This window comes from Littorina saxatilis, linkage group LG2 (genome assembly GCF_037325665.1).
Source record: "Littorina saxatilis isolate snail1 linkage group LG2, US_GU_Lsax_2.0, whole genome shotgun sequence".
Taxonomy (NCBI): domain Eukaryota; kingdom Metazoa; phylum Mollusca; class Gastropoda; order Littorinimorpha; family Littorinidae; genus Littorina; species Littorina saxatilis.
Genome location: NC_090246.1, coordinates 31,334,036 through 31,352,718, shown reverse-complemented (window position 1 = coordinate 31,352,718; position 18,683 = coordinate 31,334,036). Strand labels below are relative to the sequence as shown.

Below are 18,683 nucleotides of genomic sequence, written 5' to 3'. Positions count from 1 at the left end.
ACACACACACACATACACCACGACCCTCGTCTCGATTCCCCCTCTATGTTAAAACATTTAGTCAAAACTTGACTAAATGTAAAAAGAAGAAGCGGAGGTAAGAACCACGTCCTTGGAAGTCGGTAGCCACTCTCACAATGAATTCAACGAAGCATCTTCAGGGGCGGATCTGGGGGGGGGGGGTGCAATGGGTGCAATTGCACCCCCCCCCCCCCCCCAGCGGGACAAAAAAAAAAAAAAAAAAAAAAAAAATGTATCACCTGAAAATAGCACTTTACACGCTCAGATTGCACCAGATTGCACAATTTTGCTTCCTTTTTAAAAAAAAATTCCGGGGGGGGCATGCCCCCGGACCCCCCTAGCATGCTCGGCGCTTCGCCTCGGTTCGGCGCTTCGCGCCTTCGCTGATAAGATACAAAAACAAAAACAAAAAGAACTTTGCACCCCCCCCCTTTCAAAACCCAGATCCGCCCCTGATCTTAGCGGTAGAATGATGCAGGGAAGGAAAATGCCATTATCATAAAAAGCCTCGGACGGTGACTTCAGCAGAAAGCTTTGCTGGCCACTCACAATAAAGTTAATGAGAGGTCTTCAGTTTTACGGCCACTGTAATTAAGGAATATTTATCGCTTCGCCATTTCCTGCTTGCCAGATGCACCCTACTAGACTGTCCTTGGACGATAGCTATTTTCTATGCTTGCCTCAGCAGAATGGGATTCAAGACAGGTAGGCCTACAAATGAAAATGAGAGAGAGAAAAATCCGAAACAGTAGACGGATACCGTTCCAAAATCAAAATACAAAACATGTTCAGTAGACCCCCCCTCCAAACCCTTTTGGAAAACTAGGGTCGTAAAAGGAGTGGTCTTACAACGGGGGTGGGGGCTAAAATGAGGGGGGGGGGGCACTGTATACACCGAAGTCCCTTCCCGTTCAATAAGTCTCGCACGAAAATCTCTCGAGAAAGACCGCAGAAGGAAAAGTTCAGTGAGTCCTTAATACTGTACAGTTTAATGGTTCCTCACGCAACCCTCAAACTTCATGCCGTTTGGGAATCTGTCTGTATCGTGACAGACGTATGTGGGCGCGGATGAATCTTATCTTATCTCTCCCCCCCTCTCTCTCTCTCTCTCTCTCTCTCTCTCTCTCTCTCTCTCTCTCTCTCTCTCTCTCTCTCTCTCTCTCTCTCTCTCTCTCTCTCTCTCTCTCTCTCTCTCTCTCTCTCTCTCTCTCTCTCTCTCTCTCTCTCTAGTATATATAGGCCTATGTATTTAAGATTAGAATAGTCCCTCTCTGGGCGAGGGCTGGTAGAAAAGAAGCTCGTTTATATTGCTTATGCCACAACCCTCGTAAAATAAAATTTGATTTGATTTGATTTGATTTGATCTCTCTGACACACTCACATACTACTCTCACACTCTGTCACTCTCATCTTTCTTCGAAACAATTAGAGAATCGATTAACCTTCATTCCCGAATAGCAGTATTGCGAAACGAATACCGTGCACTGTAGATTTTGTTTGTTTGTTTGTTTGCTTAACGCCCAGCCGACCACGAAGTGCCATATCAGGGCGGTGCTGCTTTGACATATATAACGTGCGCCACACACAAGACAGAAGTCGCAGTGCTCACAGGCTTCATGTCTCATTCAGTCACATTATTCTGACACCGGACCAACCAGTCCTAGCACTAACCCCATGATGCCAGACGCCAGGCGGAGCAGCCACTAGATTGCCAATTTTAAAGTCTTAGGTATGACCCGGCCGGGGTTCGAACCCACGACCTCCCGATCACGGGGCGGACGCCTTACCACTAGGTCAACCGTGCCGATTCAGTGTGAAAATGTCATAAACATGTATATATGTTACAGTTAATCTGTGAAACCAGGGAATACGTGTATCAACTAAACTATTTTAGGTAATACATGAATTAACTGGGTTTTTTTCCGTCAGTTAATTCATGTATTACCTAGTTAATACACGTATTCCCTGGTTTCACAGATTAACTGCAACATATATATTCAACAGCTTCACAAAGCCATGAAATTGTAAATAACATCTCATATAATTATATATAATAAAATAAAAGATGAAACTACCAGAATATAAATGACCATAGAGCATTTCATCCCATGTTATCCTCCATGCTGACTAATCATTCATACAAATCAAATGTTGTTGTTGTTGTTGGTGGTGTTGGTGTTGTCGGTGTTGTTGTTATTGTTGTCGTCGTTGTTGGTGGTGGTGTTGTTGTTGCTGGTGGTGGTGGTGGTGGTGTTGCCGGTTGATCTTGAGACTCACAAAATGGCTTCAGCAACGAACTTAATTCTCTTAAAAGAGAGACAACTAGTGGGGAGGGGTACCGGGTAGGTGGTTGTAGGGATAGAGAAAGAGAGAATGAGAGAGGGAATGGGGATTTCTGTAAAAGCTACCGAGCCACCCACGACCTCATTCAATCCCAAGTCTTGGTACGTCCACCAAAACACAAGGGTTACATCTGATGAGAAGGAAAGGAAGGTAACACGAGCGTAAGCGATATTAGACTCGGGAGTTCGGTGGAGGGGATCGACAGGGAAAGGAGGGGTACAGACTCCTGACTTCCCATCAGGTGATCAGTCTTGAGGTCCAGCAGAAGACACGGTGCTGACAAAAAGCAGCTCCCCCCATCAGCATCAAGTGGGGAGGAAAAGGAAAAGGGATCGCTTTTGCGCGGCGTTCAGACAGGTAGGTAATTCTTTTTACTTTGAAGCTCTCCGTCCCGACACAGAAAAAGGCCAATTTTTGCAAACATCGCCCCCTCCCCCCTTCTTCCCAACTCAGATATGGGCATGCATTCCGTGGGGTGGTTTGGATGAAATGTTTTACTGTGAATACCTGGCCTCAATGTCTTTGCTTATGAAATGTCTACTACGGCAAAATGTTCAAATTTTATCAAACGTTACCGTCTCTGTTCAGTGCGTGTTTATGTAGAGCATGATTGCGGTCATGCCATTCAGGCATTCTGGGGCGTATTGTAAAGCCGAGAAATGTGCTTATCGTTTTTGGTTTATCGATTTCCCCCGAAAGTGTCGTATGGCTGCCTGAATGGCGGGGTATAAACGGTCATACATGTAAAAAAAAAAAAAAACACGTGGGAGTTTCAGCCCATGAACGAAGAAGACGAAGAAGGTTTACTGGTCAAGAATGAAATCAACATGTAGCAGCAAACACTATGCATTGTCTTTCAGGAAACTCTTGGGCCAAAAAAAAATAATAGTCTGTTTACGGTAACATAGACCCAAAAAATAGGGTCGGTAGGTCGGGATATTTTTTTTTTATTTTTTTCCCCAAAAATCATATTTGTACGTTATTTTGCCCCCCCCAAAAAAAAATCTTTTTTTTTTTTTCCCAAATGCCAAAAAAAAAGTCTAGGGTCGCGCGAAAAAAATAGGGTCGGTCGGGTTACCGTAAACAGACTATTTTTGGGGGGGGGGCCTTGTCACAAGTTTCAACTTATCTTTGAAGTGACCGTTAAACTCACCAAACTAAGGGAAAAGCTTACACAGCATCAATAGAAAAAGTGCTTCATTTATGATAACCTTGTGATAAGTTAACCGCCTTTCTGCTAATCGATCCTTTTGCTACACGCATGGTTTATCTCTTGCTTGGTTATCTTAACACGTTCACACGATTCAAGTAGTCTGCCGTAATACTCAAAGCTGTTTCTCGAAACGCACCATGTAGCGGAGCATGAGGTTGGCATGAAAAGGAGAAAGACCCAAAATAATGCTGCTTCTGCAGCAGTTTTTCAACTCAGTCAATTAGACTAATTTCGATCTATATCTTTGTTTTCAGACAGACCAAAGCGAAGACAAAGGTAGGATTAAAAATTAAGCTCGGGAAATTACATCTGCGGTTTGTCGACTCAATTACACTAATGTCAGTAATGCTGCCAAACAGATCAAAGCTATGACAAAACTAGATTAACAATTAAGCTTGGAAAATTACTGTTTCAGTTTGTCGACTAAATTAGGCTACATTAATTTCAGCATCTCTATTATAATACAGATCAAAACTAGGCCAAAGCTTCGTTTAAACCCATAATCCTCGGGATATTGTTTCTTCGGCTTGTCTACTCAATTAAACGAATTTCAGCAGAATTAATTGTTTTTAAATGTCAGCATTTCTGTTTCCAGACAGATCAAAGCAGAAACAAAGCCAGGTTTAAAAATAAAGCCTGGAGAATCAGTTCTTCTTTGGAGTAACGTTTGTCCTGTGCAGACTGTCTCAGAAGTACACAGATCGATACAACGATACAACTTCTGGAAAAATCAAGCGACGAGTTGAACGTGCACGACCTTTTCACGATTACGCGGACAAGCAGCTAACTGATGCAAGTGGAATTTTATCGCTTGTACAGACAGATGTTACAGACTGAGTGATGAACTTTTGTAGGCACTTGGCAACTCGCTTCCACAATATTATAGTTTTTGCTGTCTCTGTCTCCCTGTCTTTACCTCCATCTCTTCGTCTCTGTCCGTCTGTCTGTCTCTCTCACATGTCTCCGTGTCTCTCTGTCTTTCTCTATCTGTGTCTCCGTCCGCTTTTGTCTCTATCTCTGTGTCTATGTCTCTGACTGTGTGTCTGTGTGTCTGTCTGTCTGTGTGTCTGTCTCTCTCCCTCTCTCTCTTTCTCTCCCTCGCTATCTCTTTCTCTCTCTCGCTCTCTCTCGCGCTCGCTCTCTCTCTCTCTCTCTCCTCCCTCTCTCTCTCTCTCTCTCTCTCTCTCTCTCTCTCTCTCTCTCTCTCTCTCTCTCTCTCTCTCCAGGCTCTCGGCTACAATTACTTTTACCCCTTATCTAGATGAGGACTGATGAGGAATAATCACTTTCGAGAGCAACAATCAGTTATTAATCTCGCTGACTCTCTTCGTCTAAGTAATTCTTCACCACATATGTTTACAAACACCTGCACGTGCGAGCGATGGTCGTGAGGATGGTAAAGTGCACTGGGATGATAGCGAGGGGGAGTCGAAGTACAAATCTTGCTGAAAACCCAAGCATGTACAGTGCATTCGCTGTACGATATCATCTCTGCTGAAAGTCCGATAGTGATTCTGCGAACACAGGTACATGGACTGCATACATGTGCGAACGAGAGAGAGAGAGAGAGAGAGAGAGAGAGAGAGAGAGAGAGAGAGAGAGAGAGAGAGAGAGAGAGAGAGAGAGAGAGAGAGAGAGAGAGAGAGAGAGAGAGAAGACAGACCTACAGTAAGAGACAGACAGAGACAGAGAGACAGAGACAGAGAGACAGAGAAAGAAAGACAGACAGAGATACAGAGATAAAGAGAGACAGAATGAGAGAGAGGCAGAAAGACTAAGAGAGACAGAGAATGAGAGAGACACAGACAAGAGCAGAGAGACAAATAGAGAGAGACAGGGAGGATAGGCGAGGCTGTTCGGGGAAAGGGGAAGGGGGGGCGACTAGGGTAAGCGATTCGTGAAGGAAAGTTTTTACTAAAATTAGTACACGGATCTCAACAGTTCCAATATTTTGGCAAAACACATTTGCGCAAACCTCTTCAACACGAAACGCATCCGTCCAACACTTCCACATCAGTCCATCACACAATGATACTCACGCGTATGTTTTAGGGAATCTTTTGGGCACAGGCAGAAGCTGCATTGAGAGGAAACTGGCCGGCTCGGCCGAGATGGCAGTTCTTTTGGACCTGAGGTCTGACACACCCGGGGAACTGGCAGGGGCACCCGCCCCATGCACACCACCTCCACCAACACCACTGACAACACCACTGACAACACCACTTCCACCACCACTATCACCAACACCCACACTGCTAGCGAAGGGGCTGGCATAGCTGCTAGTACTTGGACCACTGACACCGTGGTGGTGTGCAAGCGTGATGTTGCTTCTACCACTTCCACCGTTATTGGCGATGTTGTTATTGTTGTGGTTGACGACAGTGACGACGCCGTTGCCGTTGTTGCAGGTGATGGCGCTGGAGAAGCTGACGTGGTTGTGGTTGGCGAGGGTGGTGACTGGTATCTGGGGGATCTGGGGGATCTTGGGCCCCGGGACCACCACCTGGGAGGGCGGCGGGGGCTTGAGGACGGAGCGGTACTTGTCGAGCTCGTTCTGCAGGTGACGGATGAGCGAGTCCTTGTCGTCCAGCTCCGCCTCCAGCTCGTCGATCAGCTCGTCGCGCTGCCTCAGCTCCTGGATCTTCTCCTGCAGGGCCAGCTGCAGGTCCCGCAGCGTTCCCATAGCACACAGGCTTCAGTCTCGCCTCAAGACCTCTGCTAGTCTCTCTGTGATGCCCAGCCTCGTTGAAGCATGGAGCCCAGTATTACACTGTTCGGACTATTTTCTGCCCAGTATCATACACTGGTTATACAATGTTCGCACTATTCTAGGATGTTCAGACTGTCTTTTATACCACGTTGAAGCGCGAGTGAGCCTGCATGAAATGGATACCAGAATCAAATCTACAGAATGTTGGGTGGGGTTTTTTTCAATACCGCTGTTTAAATTCATGTATCCTGGCTGAAAAACTGACTCTTACACGTAAATCGGAATCTGAAAATAGTTGAAATTTGAATTGTTGAAATTTGAATTGTTGTTCATGGGTTCAGATATTCTTAAATACTTTAACATGGGGGAAGGAGTGGAGTCTCTATCGCTCCCTGTAGGCTACAAAAGTACCGTTTAAAAAACGTTTTCCTATTTTTGCTCGCCATAATTATTGTTACACCTGCCTTTTAGCGTATCCCATGTATCAGCCTTCATTCTACCCCTCCGAGTCTCAAACCCTCCACATTCTTATTTTGAATTAAAATACAATTGCCGTCGAAAACTCCGATTGTGTTAAACTACATCATGACGAAAATATCGCATTAAAGAACGATAAACCCCAATACCCGTCGTAAGTCAATCTTCGCCGTACGTCCAAACCTTCCACAAAACAATCGATAGATGAAAGATGTTTGTTATAGCAAAAGATCAGATAAACCCGACCAAAAGCGGGTGTCTTAGCCCACAAGAGTACAAAATGTAACGAAGACAATCCCACTGCTAACTGTGTTAGAAAACGTCACTAGAATCTGGAGATAAGCAGAATTATGCAATTCCGATTTAAGGGCAGAGATACGAGGACAGTTTGGTCAAATCTAGTTCAAAATGTGTTTGGGTTCCCAGCATTTTTAGGTATTTTGAACACCATAGAATCATTGTGCGACATTGTGTTTAATTACGTAAGAAAATTATCAGGGTCCATTTTACCATACCGTGCACAGCCTTCAGCCCCAGAACGACGGGCGCTGTGGCGGGGTGGTAAGACGTCGGCCTCTTAATCGGAAGGTCGAGGGTTCGAATCCCGGCCGCGGCCGCCTGGTGGGTTAAGTGTGGAGATGTTTCCGATCTCCCAGGTCAACTTATGTGCAGACCTGCTAGTGGCTTATTCCCCTTCGTGTGTACACGCAAGCACAAGACCAAGTGCGCACGGAAAAGATCCTGTAATCTATGTCAGAGTTCGGTGGGTTATAGAAACACGAAAATATCCAGCATGCTTCCTCCGAAAGCGGCGTATGGCTGCCTAAATGGCGGGGTAAAAACGGTCATACACGTAAAATTCCACTCGTGCAAAAACACGAGTGTACGTGGGAGTCTAAGCCCATGAACGGAGAAGAAGAAGAAGCCCCAGAACGTGATCACGGGATTACAGTTTGGCGGGAGATGCGAACTGACAAACCGCATAACGTTTTGTTTGGCTTGCAACACTAAAGGTATGTGTATTCATCTGTGAAATTGTTGTGTAAAGCATTTGACTGTTTATATCGTAATGTGCGACAACAAGATAAATCGTTGCTTCAACAAAGCTGTGACCTGCACTGCATCTTAAGACCTATACGCAAAACTGTATCGTATACTGTGTAATGACTCAGTATTGGCTCAACTATAAGCTTCTTCTGATGACATTTAAACACTGTTAATGAGGCTGGGGCAAGCAGAAAACAAGCAAGGTTGTAAGCCATAATTAAAGGAGCGGCCTTTCTTCACACGTAGGCGAACACGTACAACGCACGTAAAGCATCTACATCCTGGCAGGATTTTGCGAACAGTGAATTTTTTTCCTTTTGTGTGTGTGTGTGTGTGTAAAAATTGTATCTTGTCTGTCTTGCGTTCTCATAAGAGTATAAGTGATTCTATGACCTTGACATAACGCGAAATAACAATTCCTATCTAGATGTACATATTTATAACCACACTTAATAATTATAAGCTTAGCTTGTTGTGTGGCCACAAATGTTTATATCGTATATACATGCCACCCTGTATTTCATTAATAAAATCTTGTTTAAACCAACAGTGAAATCTTCTCTCTTTTTTACATTTAGTCAAGTTTTGACTATAATGTTTTAACATAGAGGGGGGAATCGAGACGAGGGTCGTGGTGTATGTGTGTGTGTCTGTCTGTCTGTCTGTCTGTGTGTGTAGAGCGATTCAGACTAAACTACTGGACCGATCTTTATGAAATTTGACATGAGAGTTCCTGGGTATGATATCCTCAGACGTTTTTTTCATTTTTTTGATAAATGTCTTTGATGACGTCATATCCGGCTTTTCGTGAAAGTTGAGGCGGCACTGTCACGCTCTCATTTTTCAACCAAATTGGTTGAAATTTTGGTCAAGTAATCTCCGACGAAGCCCGGACTTCGGTATTGCATTTCAGCTTTGTGGCTTAAAAATTAATTAATGACTTTGGTCATTAAAAATCTGAAAATTGTAAAAAAATTATTTTTTTTATAAAACGATCCAAATTTACGTTCATCTTATTCTCCATCATTTTTTGATTCCAAAAACATATAAATATGTTATATTTGGATTAAAAACAAGCTCTGAAAATTAAAAATATAAAAATTATGATCAAAATTAAATTTTCGAAATCAATTTAAAAACACTTTCATCTTATTCCTTGTCGGTTCCTGATTCCAAAAATATATGGATATGATATGTTTGGATTAAAAACACGCTCAGAAAGTTAAAACAAAGAGAGGTACAGAAAAGCGTGCTATCCTTCTTAGCGCAACTACTACCCCGCTCTTCTTGTCAATTTCACTGCCTTTGCCATGAGCGGTGGACTGACGATGCTACGAGTCAGTTTCATTCTGTGAGTTCGACAGCTACTTGACTAAATATTGTATTTTCGCCTTACGCGACTTGTTTTCTTTGTAAGAAAAAAAAATGTATGATCAACAATCAGCGAAATCAATTCAACAAACAACTACACCCGACTCTGCCCAAGAAGCAGCCAGGGTTTAGATTGTTGGTATGTGTCTAAGCGGAAGTATGCTCCTATCACACGTAGCCTACGTGACAAGCCTGGGCAGATGTGTGGTAATGCATACGATCGTTAATACACGGGAAGGACATCATCTTTAAGTCTTCGTTCGTTTCCTTGGCAAGTACCTCCTTTTACTGGATTTTGTTCTACTCTTCGTTACTTTTCCACAAATGTCGAAGGTAAAAAAAAGTAGGTCACAGTCGTGATTTTTCCACAGTGACCTTTCCTTTCTTGACATTTTCGGGTTTTTAAGTTTAGTTTAGTCTATTTAAAAGTGTCTACAGATCGGGAGCAGTGACTATTTACTCGCTTCCCCCAGTAACTTAACCTTCTGTTACTTTGAAACCGACTGCAAAGTTCTCGTCCCAAATTTACTGTCTGGTTTTTTTCGGCAAATATGTTGTTCACCTGGAACACTGCATGCCTTTCTAGCATTTCCCCCGTGAAAGTGTAATAAGGCGAAACCTGCTCATAAACCTGCCAAAAACTAAACATGGCTGTCACTCGCCGTGCCAAAAAAACCTTCACCGTAAAATATCCTTTTTACACGCACTCATTATCTTACATTAGGTGAACCGGCGATATAGAATTTTTTTCGTTGTGACTGATGAGTAAGGGAAAATAACAGAATATTTGATTGCTTTTCCATTCATGGCCTAAAGACACAGTTTCCACCTTCCTAACACTGGCTTCTGTGACTTAACGGCAAGGCTTGTGTCATCCCAAGGACATTCGTAATAGCACGTAAACATCCTTCTCGGGTGCTCAGTTATCTTCCATTCACTTAATCGGGAATACCCAAAACTGGCGCCCCCGTTTTGAGATCAAGAGGGCACTGCGGACTGATCACAGCTGTTGTGGTGCACGTGCTATAAGGTTATATCAGACACTTAGGATGATCATACACAAAATCATACACGGTACACTGCATTGTAGCCATGCCATGGGGTAATCAATTATCTCTCATGCCATAAATCGGGAATTTCCGTAATGCCTCTATCTACAAGAATATAATCAGGTTGAAGAACCAAGACTGAGTGAACAGAGGACACATTTCAGCTGTTACGGTGCACGTGCTGATCTTGTCTGAGGTTATATTATACACGAAGCATCATATACATTTACATGATGAACCGGCCTGTTATTCACTGACAAAACACCCCGCCCTTTTTGAGTCAGTGTTCTGTGTGCTTTTCCTCTGCAACGCCAAACAGGTGTGCAAAAAGTTGCTTGACGTTTATTAGCGTGTGATCAGGTAAATAGACAGATGCTGAGAACTCTCTGCTGCTCTGCCTTTACCATGTCTAAAACTTCGCCAACATCCCAGCCCCCCCCCCCCCCCCTACCCCTCCCCTCCCCTCCTTCCCCGTTCCCCCAACCCCATACAAAGAACTATCGACTGTTCCTGTCAAAACTCTTGCCACTAATCCCCCCCCCACCCCCACTTCAACTCCCTTCCTTCACAGATCTTTCATTCCTATCTAAAACTTGGCCCATCCCCCTTCCCTCTCCCCACTTCTGAAGCTTCCTCTGCCTTCCTCGGCGCCCGACCCCACCCCTCCTCCCTCCCCCATTGCTCCCTCCCGCTCTCTCCTAAAAAAAACTACGTTTTTCAACCCTCGCCCCTTTACCTCCTTTGCCCCTCATCCAAGTAACCCTGTTTAGCCGTAATGAAGTGACTATACCCATCCTCAAAGGTGACATTTTCTCCGTTCTCTCGATGTTTACCTGCGTGCACCTGGGGTGAACTTTGCGGTTTTACCCAAATAGGTGTCTCTCAGTTTTAAACGTTTCTATCAAGCTTGGCCAGTTCTAAAAAAAAGGTATGTATTTGAAGGAATAGGCGACTGACTAAACAGTATCTTTTCAGCACAACAGCACCTGAGTGTCGCGACCAAAAGAAACACCATGAACTGTCCTGTGATGTTTGAAGCCATGGATACTGCTTTTAGAAACCGCTTCTGTACTTGGAACACACGACTCTTTTTTTTTTTTTTTTTTTTTTTTGCGTTCGTGGGCTGAAACTCCCACGTACACTCGTGTTTTTTGCACGAGTGGAATTTTACGTGTATGACCGTTTTTTACCCCGCCATTTAGGCAGCCATACGCCGTTTTCGGAGGAAGCATGCTGGGTATTTTCGTGTTTCTATAACCCACCGAACTCTGACATGGATTACAGGATCTTTTTCGTGCACACTTGGTCTTGTGCTTGCGTGTACACACGGGGGTGTTCGGACACCGAGGAGAGTCTGCACACAAAGTTGACTCTGAGAAATAAATCTCTCGCCGAACGTGGGGACGAACTCACGCTGACAGCGGCCAACTGGATACATATCCAGCGCGCTACCGACTGAGCTACATCCCCGCCCCTACGACTCATTTAATCTAACGCACAAGTCAAGACTCTCGAAAACTAAACTTTGCCAGCTTCCCTTCCCTACTACCCCCCCCCCCCCCCCCCACCACCACCACCTTCTTCGTTATTCAACAACACTTGAAAAATGATTACAGAATGTTTTTAAAGACAGTGATTTGCGTGATGTTCGACAAAGCTGTTACCACGAATGCGTCGACTGTCATTTGATATTCTATATCCTTCTTCAATCAAATGTGAAATCAGAAAGACAATCTATTCGCTCCTAATAAAAGAAAATATCACAGCCACAAAACTTTCATTTTTGTTTCAGCACCAGAGCATTCTCTAATCTAAAGTCAACACCAGTCCTTCATAATGTTCAGAGATATAAACAATCCAACGGGAAGAGCCATCAAAAAATGCATTAAAAGCAGCGTTCTGGAAAATCTGACGTGACTAGTTTCTTTGTTAGGGGCATCTTACACGGACACCATTCGCCTTAGAAATATTCAGGAAAAAAAACTGTGTTAAAATCAGCATTGTGGAAAAACTGATAGGAATAGTTCTTTTGTTATGCTTACCAGGGAAAAGAAAACAGACACAACCGGCTTTGGAAATGTTCAGGGAGAATTTCAGTTTTCCAAGCAGTGATGTGCAAAGAACAGTTGTCACTGAAGAGAAAAACAGGAATGAATGCACCCCAAACATCTCGAAGCCTGCTGAGAAGTTTACTACCATGGGGGTGATACATAGAGCACCTGTTCCATGCTCACGCTTTACAACGAAAGAGGGTAGACAGCAATAAATTATCACTGATAAGGTTTTACTATCTACCGACGACAAAAACCTGACATCAGGTTTAACTTTACTTTTACTCCATCGTATCAAACCCGTGTCTTTCCGGATGAGCTTTCTTTTGAAAATGCATCAAAAATAGTTTAGAATACTGGGATGGGACTGGGCTAGACATACATTAAATTCAATTAAAAAGAAACTTCCAGGGGTGTGCCCCTCCTTCCCCCCCCCCCCCCCTTGTCGAGAAGCCAGCTGAGAAACACTTTTTGTTAAATGGGCTATTTCATGTGTTTTAGATTAATGTATTTACACTTACATCCCAGCCCTGGAAATAGAAAGTGGCGACGAACACAGTTTCTGGCTCAACTTTTATGGGGTATCTATTCCCAAACTTGAACTAATCTGACCTGAACAAACAAACAAACAAATTAGCTATCGTCCCAGTTGATAAACACATGCAGCTCCGATTTTAGGTTTGCTCACTCGGCGTGCGACACTGCGTACGTGTACACCTGGAGGTCCCCTGCCTGGATGCAGGAAATAACAACAATAGTCCGACTAATACTTACGGTTGGTAATATTGAGTCACAAAAATGCGCACACGTCAAAACCTATCGCTTTTGGAACATGAATATTTAGGTACACGCTGATTGGAAATTGGCAACAAAAAAGTTAAACAGCTTTTCTGTGGCTTCTGTGGCTTCTGTTTACTGTCGCACACTGGTAATAATACCACACTGAAAACACACGAATTGACGCCGGGTGAATAACGCAGCACTTCGTTTTTGTCACACTGACAAACACACGCGTACACAAACACTAAACCCAACACGTCAAGGAATAGGACACTGCCGATGCCGACGAAATTCCATACTAGCAGCAGCGGTGTATAACCAGAGACACGTTTCATTTACTTCTCGCACACCTTTGAGACTCAATCAACGGTAGGGGCCGCAGCCGCGATGCGTACGTGTGCCGTAGCGGTACGAGGGGGGAAACGACGTCTCGCGTGGCGTGCATTTTCTACCGCGCAGCAAAGTGACCAACGCTACTGCTGCTGATGCTGCTGCTGCTACTGCAGCGGCTTATGTGCCTCCCTTCTTAGAAGCTGTGTGGTGGCAACATTCATAAGACACACTTTCTGAATGAGTCGTGGTGGTGGAATTTTTGGCTTGCTATAGAAGCTCGATTTGAGGGCGCAGAGGTGCGTTGATTTAATGCATGGACTGCAGGCAACATATTGGTTTGTGTTTGTTTATGTGTTCACCAAGACAGGTTTTCTCAATGACTTGATGTTGGTGGTGGTCTTGGTTTACCATAGCTGATAGAAGCAGTTTGGATTGATTTGATTAGACCGTGACTCGGACGTTATGCTACGTTTCAAGTTGCTGTTGCCGGACTGGTGGTGGTAAAGGTAGCCTTCCATTATGTTGGGCTGGTTTATGTTTTCACCAGAAAACCAGAGATGTACTCTCTCCCACTGCCTGGACTACCCGCTGATCAGAGGTTTTGGATGAGCTCCCTGCTTCAAGTGCAGGCTATCTGCTTTGCCCATCGCACCTTCTGTTTGAATGATGTGTTCAAGGTCCCACATACACACATACCCTCACACGGGTTCCAACTTGAACGCTGAATCCTCAAGTTTGGTCATCGACTCTCTCTCTCTCTCTCTCTCTCTCTCTCTCTCTCTCTCTCTCTCTCTCTCTCTCTCTCTCTCTCTCTCTCTCTCTCTCTCTCGTTTACAATTATTCTCTGTATATGTTCCAAGGACAGGTTGGAAGATTAGGCTAAGCCTAAAACCTTTATCCTTATGTAATAAAGTTCTGAGTTCTGAGTTCTCTCTCTCTCTCTCTCTCTCTCTCAGTCTCTCTCTCTCTCTTAATATCTCCCTCTCTCTCTCTTTCTCTCTCTCAGTCTCTCTCTCTCTCAGTCTCTCTCTCTCTCTTAATATCTCCCTCTCTCTCTCTATCTCTCTCTCTTTCAGTCTCTCTCTCTCTCTATCTCTCTCTCTCTCAGTCTCTCTCTCTCTCTCTCTTAATATCTCCCTCTCTCTCTCTCTCAGTCTCTCTCTCTCTCTCTCTCTCTTAATATCTCCCTCTCTCTCTCTCTCTTAATATCTCTCCCCTTCCCTTTTCACCCCTACCCCCGCAATCAACGACCCCCCCCCCCCCCCCTCACTGCATACCTGTTGGGCCCCGACTGAGTGGTTTTCTTGTGAGCTGATAGTCGAACGGAGATAAGATTGAGGCGCTCCTATCTTTCTCTCTGGCATTCCTCTACCCACGATTCCCAAACATTGTTCCATGGCTTTTTCACGTTTCTTGTTTCCTCAGCTGATCTTGTAAGTTGCTGGTAGGTCAGTCGGTTTGTTTGCCTTGTTGATGCTGTTTATGGATTGTGCCTCGTTCCTGCTTTTCCTTCCTTTTTTGTCTTTTCTTTTTTGTGTGTCTCGAAGCCGTTTTGAGTCGTTCTGGGATCGCCTTGATATTGAGATATAGTATTTATAAATGCGTTGGATGGAAGGGAGCTGTTAATAGTTAGTTATGAGGAAGGCTACACTGGACGATGAGGCATTTCTTGGGTTCGGTTCAGTTTGCAGTGTTGTACAGTCGTTGTGCCCAATTCTTGCAATTCCGTACTGAGCGCCATACAAGCAGTAACTTTTTTTTTACTTTCGCTGATGTCGTCGTTGTTGATGTTTTTGTTGTTGGTGGTGGTGGTGGTGGTGGTGTTGTTGTTGTTGTTGCTGTTGCTGCTGCTGCTGACGTTGTTTCATTAGTGCTGCTCCAGCTAGTTCTTGATGTCAATGCTGACCATGACTTGATGCTGACGCCATTCCCGTTGTCAGAGTATTCTTGCGACCATAGATCCGGCCACGAGGCCTTTTTCACCTATCACATGCGGCACCTCGACTGCTGAAGGCATTTACGCACTCTTGGCGTCCACTTAAGTACGCTGAAAGCTGATCGGAATAACGTTATGTATGATAGTCGATTTCGCTCCACCGAGGGTCAAATTTTGAACCCTAAGGTGTGGTACTAACTTTCTGTATTTTGTTGCCTGGAGACGGAAAGCAGGGACAAAGGTGGCGGTGAAGTGGGGATGGGAGGGGGGGGGGGAGATGGAACAGATTCTTCTGCATCATGGAAGAGGTGCATGCTTTCTTTCTTTCTTTCTCTTTTTCTTTCTGTCTCTTTTCTGTTTACACCAGATTAAGTGCTTCGCATTTCGACCTAGTCTCGAAACGAAAACTCACCTTTGGGTGCAGAAAGTATGGCTCCTTCTACCTTGGGTATAGTCTCAGTAACTAATGGGTGTTAATGGAGACACCCTCTTGAGATGGTCTCTCTCACACACTGACTTAGTCACAGAAAACAATACCTTACCACACGCCAAAACCCATACTTTTCCCACTTTCAGGGTTCTTGAAAAACAAATGAATTTCCGCTGAGAATGTAAACCCACCTCAGTCAAAGACAGTACAAAGAAAGAAAGAAAGAAAAAAAGAAATGAAGGAAGAAAGGAAGGAAAGAAAGAAAGAAAGAAAGAAAGAAAGAAAGAAAGAAGGAATGAACGAAATAAATAAATGAAGAAAGAAACAAAGAAACAAAGAAAAAAAGACTTTTTCGCGATTTTGTTTGCAGTATTTTGGATATTTTTATGTTTCAACCGGCAAAAATACCAAAAATGAAACAGCTATAACGCCATACCTGACACTGTTCAAGTTATGAGCTCAAGGCGATAGGGTGGGATTCAGGTATTCCCTTAGGATTAGAAGGCACCCTGCAAGATCGTAGCTGGCACTAGCAGCGGTTCGTTGCTGGTAAGCCGTGATAATGCTAAACATCAAAGCCCGTCAGTGAGTTTTAGTGGGTAAGCTATAAGGCATCTCTTTTCTGCACGTATAGAGGCGGATCTGGGTGTGTGTGGATTTATTGCATACATTTTGACTCAAGCGGCGTCCTTTAGTGCTTGGTCCGCTGGATGGTGGATTTATTGAAATGTGGTTTTATTGTACACATGCGTGCACACAGAACCGTGCGTTCTTTGAGCGCGTCTCGAGGGTCAGCTGCTGAATGAATGAAACTGATGTGATTGACTGTGGACTATAGACTGGCGCTTGGTGAGTGTTAAATAGTTAATAAATGAAATGTGGTTTTATGATTGAATAGTGCGTTCTGAAACACTTGTGGGGGGGGGGGGGGGCGGATGCTGAATAAATAAAATGTGGTTTGAGTGTGTACATTGGTAGGTCTTTTCAATCTTTAGTGCTCAATAAATGAAATGCGTTCATACAGTGTACACGCATGTGCATTCAAACGCTTGTGAAGTGTCGATGCTTAATAAAATAATTGTGTTGTTATTGTATACCTTGCTCTGTTTTTGACGCTTGGTGAGGGTAAGTGCTGAATGACTTAAACGCGTTTATATTGTACATACTCACATGTCTGCAAACGCTTGACGGGAAGTCTTACTGCGTAATAAAACAAAACAACAACATTTTGTGGAACATACTCCAGACTCATGTGCGTCTTTTAAGTTTTGTTGTGGGTTTTTTTTCGAGGGAAAAGGATGAACTAATAACATATCATGTTTTCTGTGTAAACTCTTGAACTGTATACATAAATTACGGCCATGAAGCCGAAAAATTTCATGTGAGAAAGAGCCATATCCCGTGCTCTAACCTTCGAAGCGGACAGTGAAGAAAGATTGATGATCTACTCCTGAGAGATCAAAAGAAGAAGCCGGAACAATCCAAGGAGAGTTCCAGGAACAATAAAGGAAGAGTTCAAGTCGTTGGCTTTAATTGTGAAACAGAAGAGCCACTCACTATGACTGAAGATCAAAGGCAAACACAAAAGCACGTAAAGACCAGGACAGTCATTTCCTTCTTTCTCATTTCAAGTTCACCATTGATGACACTATTAGGTCAGACTCACGGATGCGTGAGACAGAGGCAGTCGGCGTGGTGCAGGGGGGGGGGGGGGGGGCGGCGGTGGGGTGATAGGGGGTGCAGGGGAGGGGGGGGGGGGGTATCCTGAGTTGTATAGACATCAATACTCGTTACCAGGAAGTCATACCCGAAGTCAAAAGGTATGTTTAAACACAAACCCACACGCACGCACGCATGCACGTGCGCACGCGCGCTCGCACGCACGCACACGCACGTACACGCACACGTATACATATACATACATACACTTATGCGCGCGCGCGCACAAGCACACACTCAAACCAAACCCACACTAGCAAAGAAAATGCACATACTGATCCAGCCATTGGACAAAAGCAACAAAACCAAATTCTAGAGAAAGACACCAAGCTTCCAGAAAACGGACCAAAAGAAAAACAACACACACACACACACACACATACTCACACACATAATCCACTTGAGGATTTTAAAGGCATTCACTGGCACACTGATTCCGCTCTATTACAATGTTTTTGGCGAGAGGCAAACTCCAGAGAGAATCGCAAAGCGAAAACTAAACCAAACAAGTATACAAAAAGGCAAGAGAAAATTAGAAGGGAAAGTATACCTGGAAAAAAGGAGGTAAAAAAACACACACACAAACACTGGACATGGCATACTAAAGGAAGTGAGTAGAAGAAGAAGAAGAAAAAGAAGAAACCAGAGAAGATCTTCAGAGAGAGAGAAAACCAATCAAGAGAGAACACAAATATAAGAACATGAAGTAATCGTACATAGGCTACACAAGTAAGAGAAAACAAATAAACACACAATGAGAGAGCTAGAGAGATAGTAAAAATAATATAAACAAGAAATTCCTCCGAGGTAGGAAAAACACCCCCGTCAAAGGGAAATAACCTTCTCAGTTGGTGGCAGTGACTGAGTGAGAATGGTTATTTCCCTTTGACCATTAAGATGTCCCTCTATAAGTCCTTGTATAATTTTAATCCACCAATAACTCCCTAACCGTGTGTTTGACTGGTCCCAATTTTTGTAAGGACCGTCTCAGGAATGTATAGAACCTGTTCACCAAGTTTGGTGACGATCGGTCCGTTCATTCTTGAGATCTATATGCGAACACAAACAAACAAACAAACACATCGACCGAATCCTATACACACCAATAACTCCCTAACCGTGTGTTTGACTGGTCCCAATTTTTGTAAGGAACGTCTCAGGAATGTATAGAACCTGTTCACCACGTTTGGTGACGATCGGTCC

The 18,683-nt window shown here is 44.0% G+C and overlaps 1 protein-coding gene and 1 long non-coding RNA gene across 2 annotated transcripts in view; one reads left to right on the top strand and one right to left on the bottom strand.

The window, feature by feature from the left end:
- The window catches only part of LOC138958748 (cGMP-dependent protein kinase 1-like), a gene marked incomplete in the record, with an annotated part of 79,816 nt that extends 73,091 nt beyond the window's left edge, over nt 1-6,725 (bottom strand). Inside the window, 1 exon segment of the mRNA XM_070330024.1 lies at nt 5,617-6,725. Within this exon segment, the coding sequence (XP_070186125.1) occupies nt 5,617-6,260 (644 nt within the window).
- Nucleotides 1,854-18,683, top strand: part of LOC138958758 (uncharacterized) — a 381,866-nt gene continuing 365,036 nt past the window's right edge. The window contains exon 1 of the long non-coding RNA XR_011453492.1: nt 1,854-1,915. This is a non-coding gene — a long non-coding RNA (uncharacterized lncRNA). The remainder of the gene's footprint in view (nt 1,916-18,683) is intronic.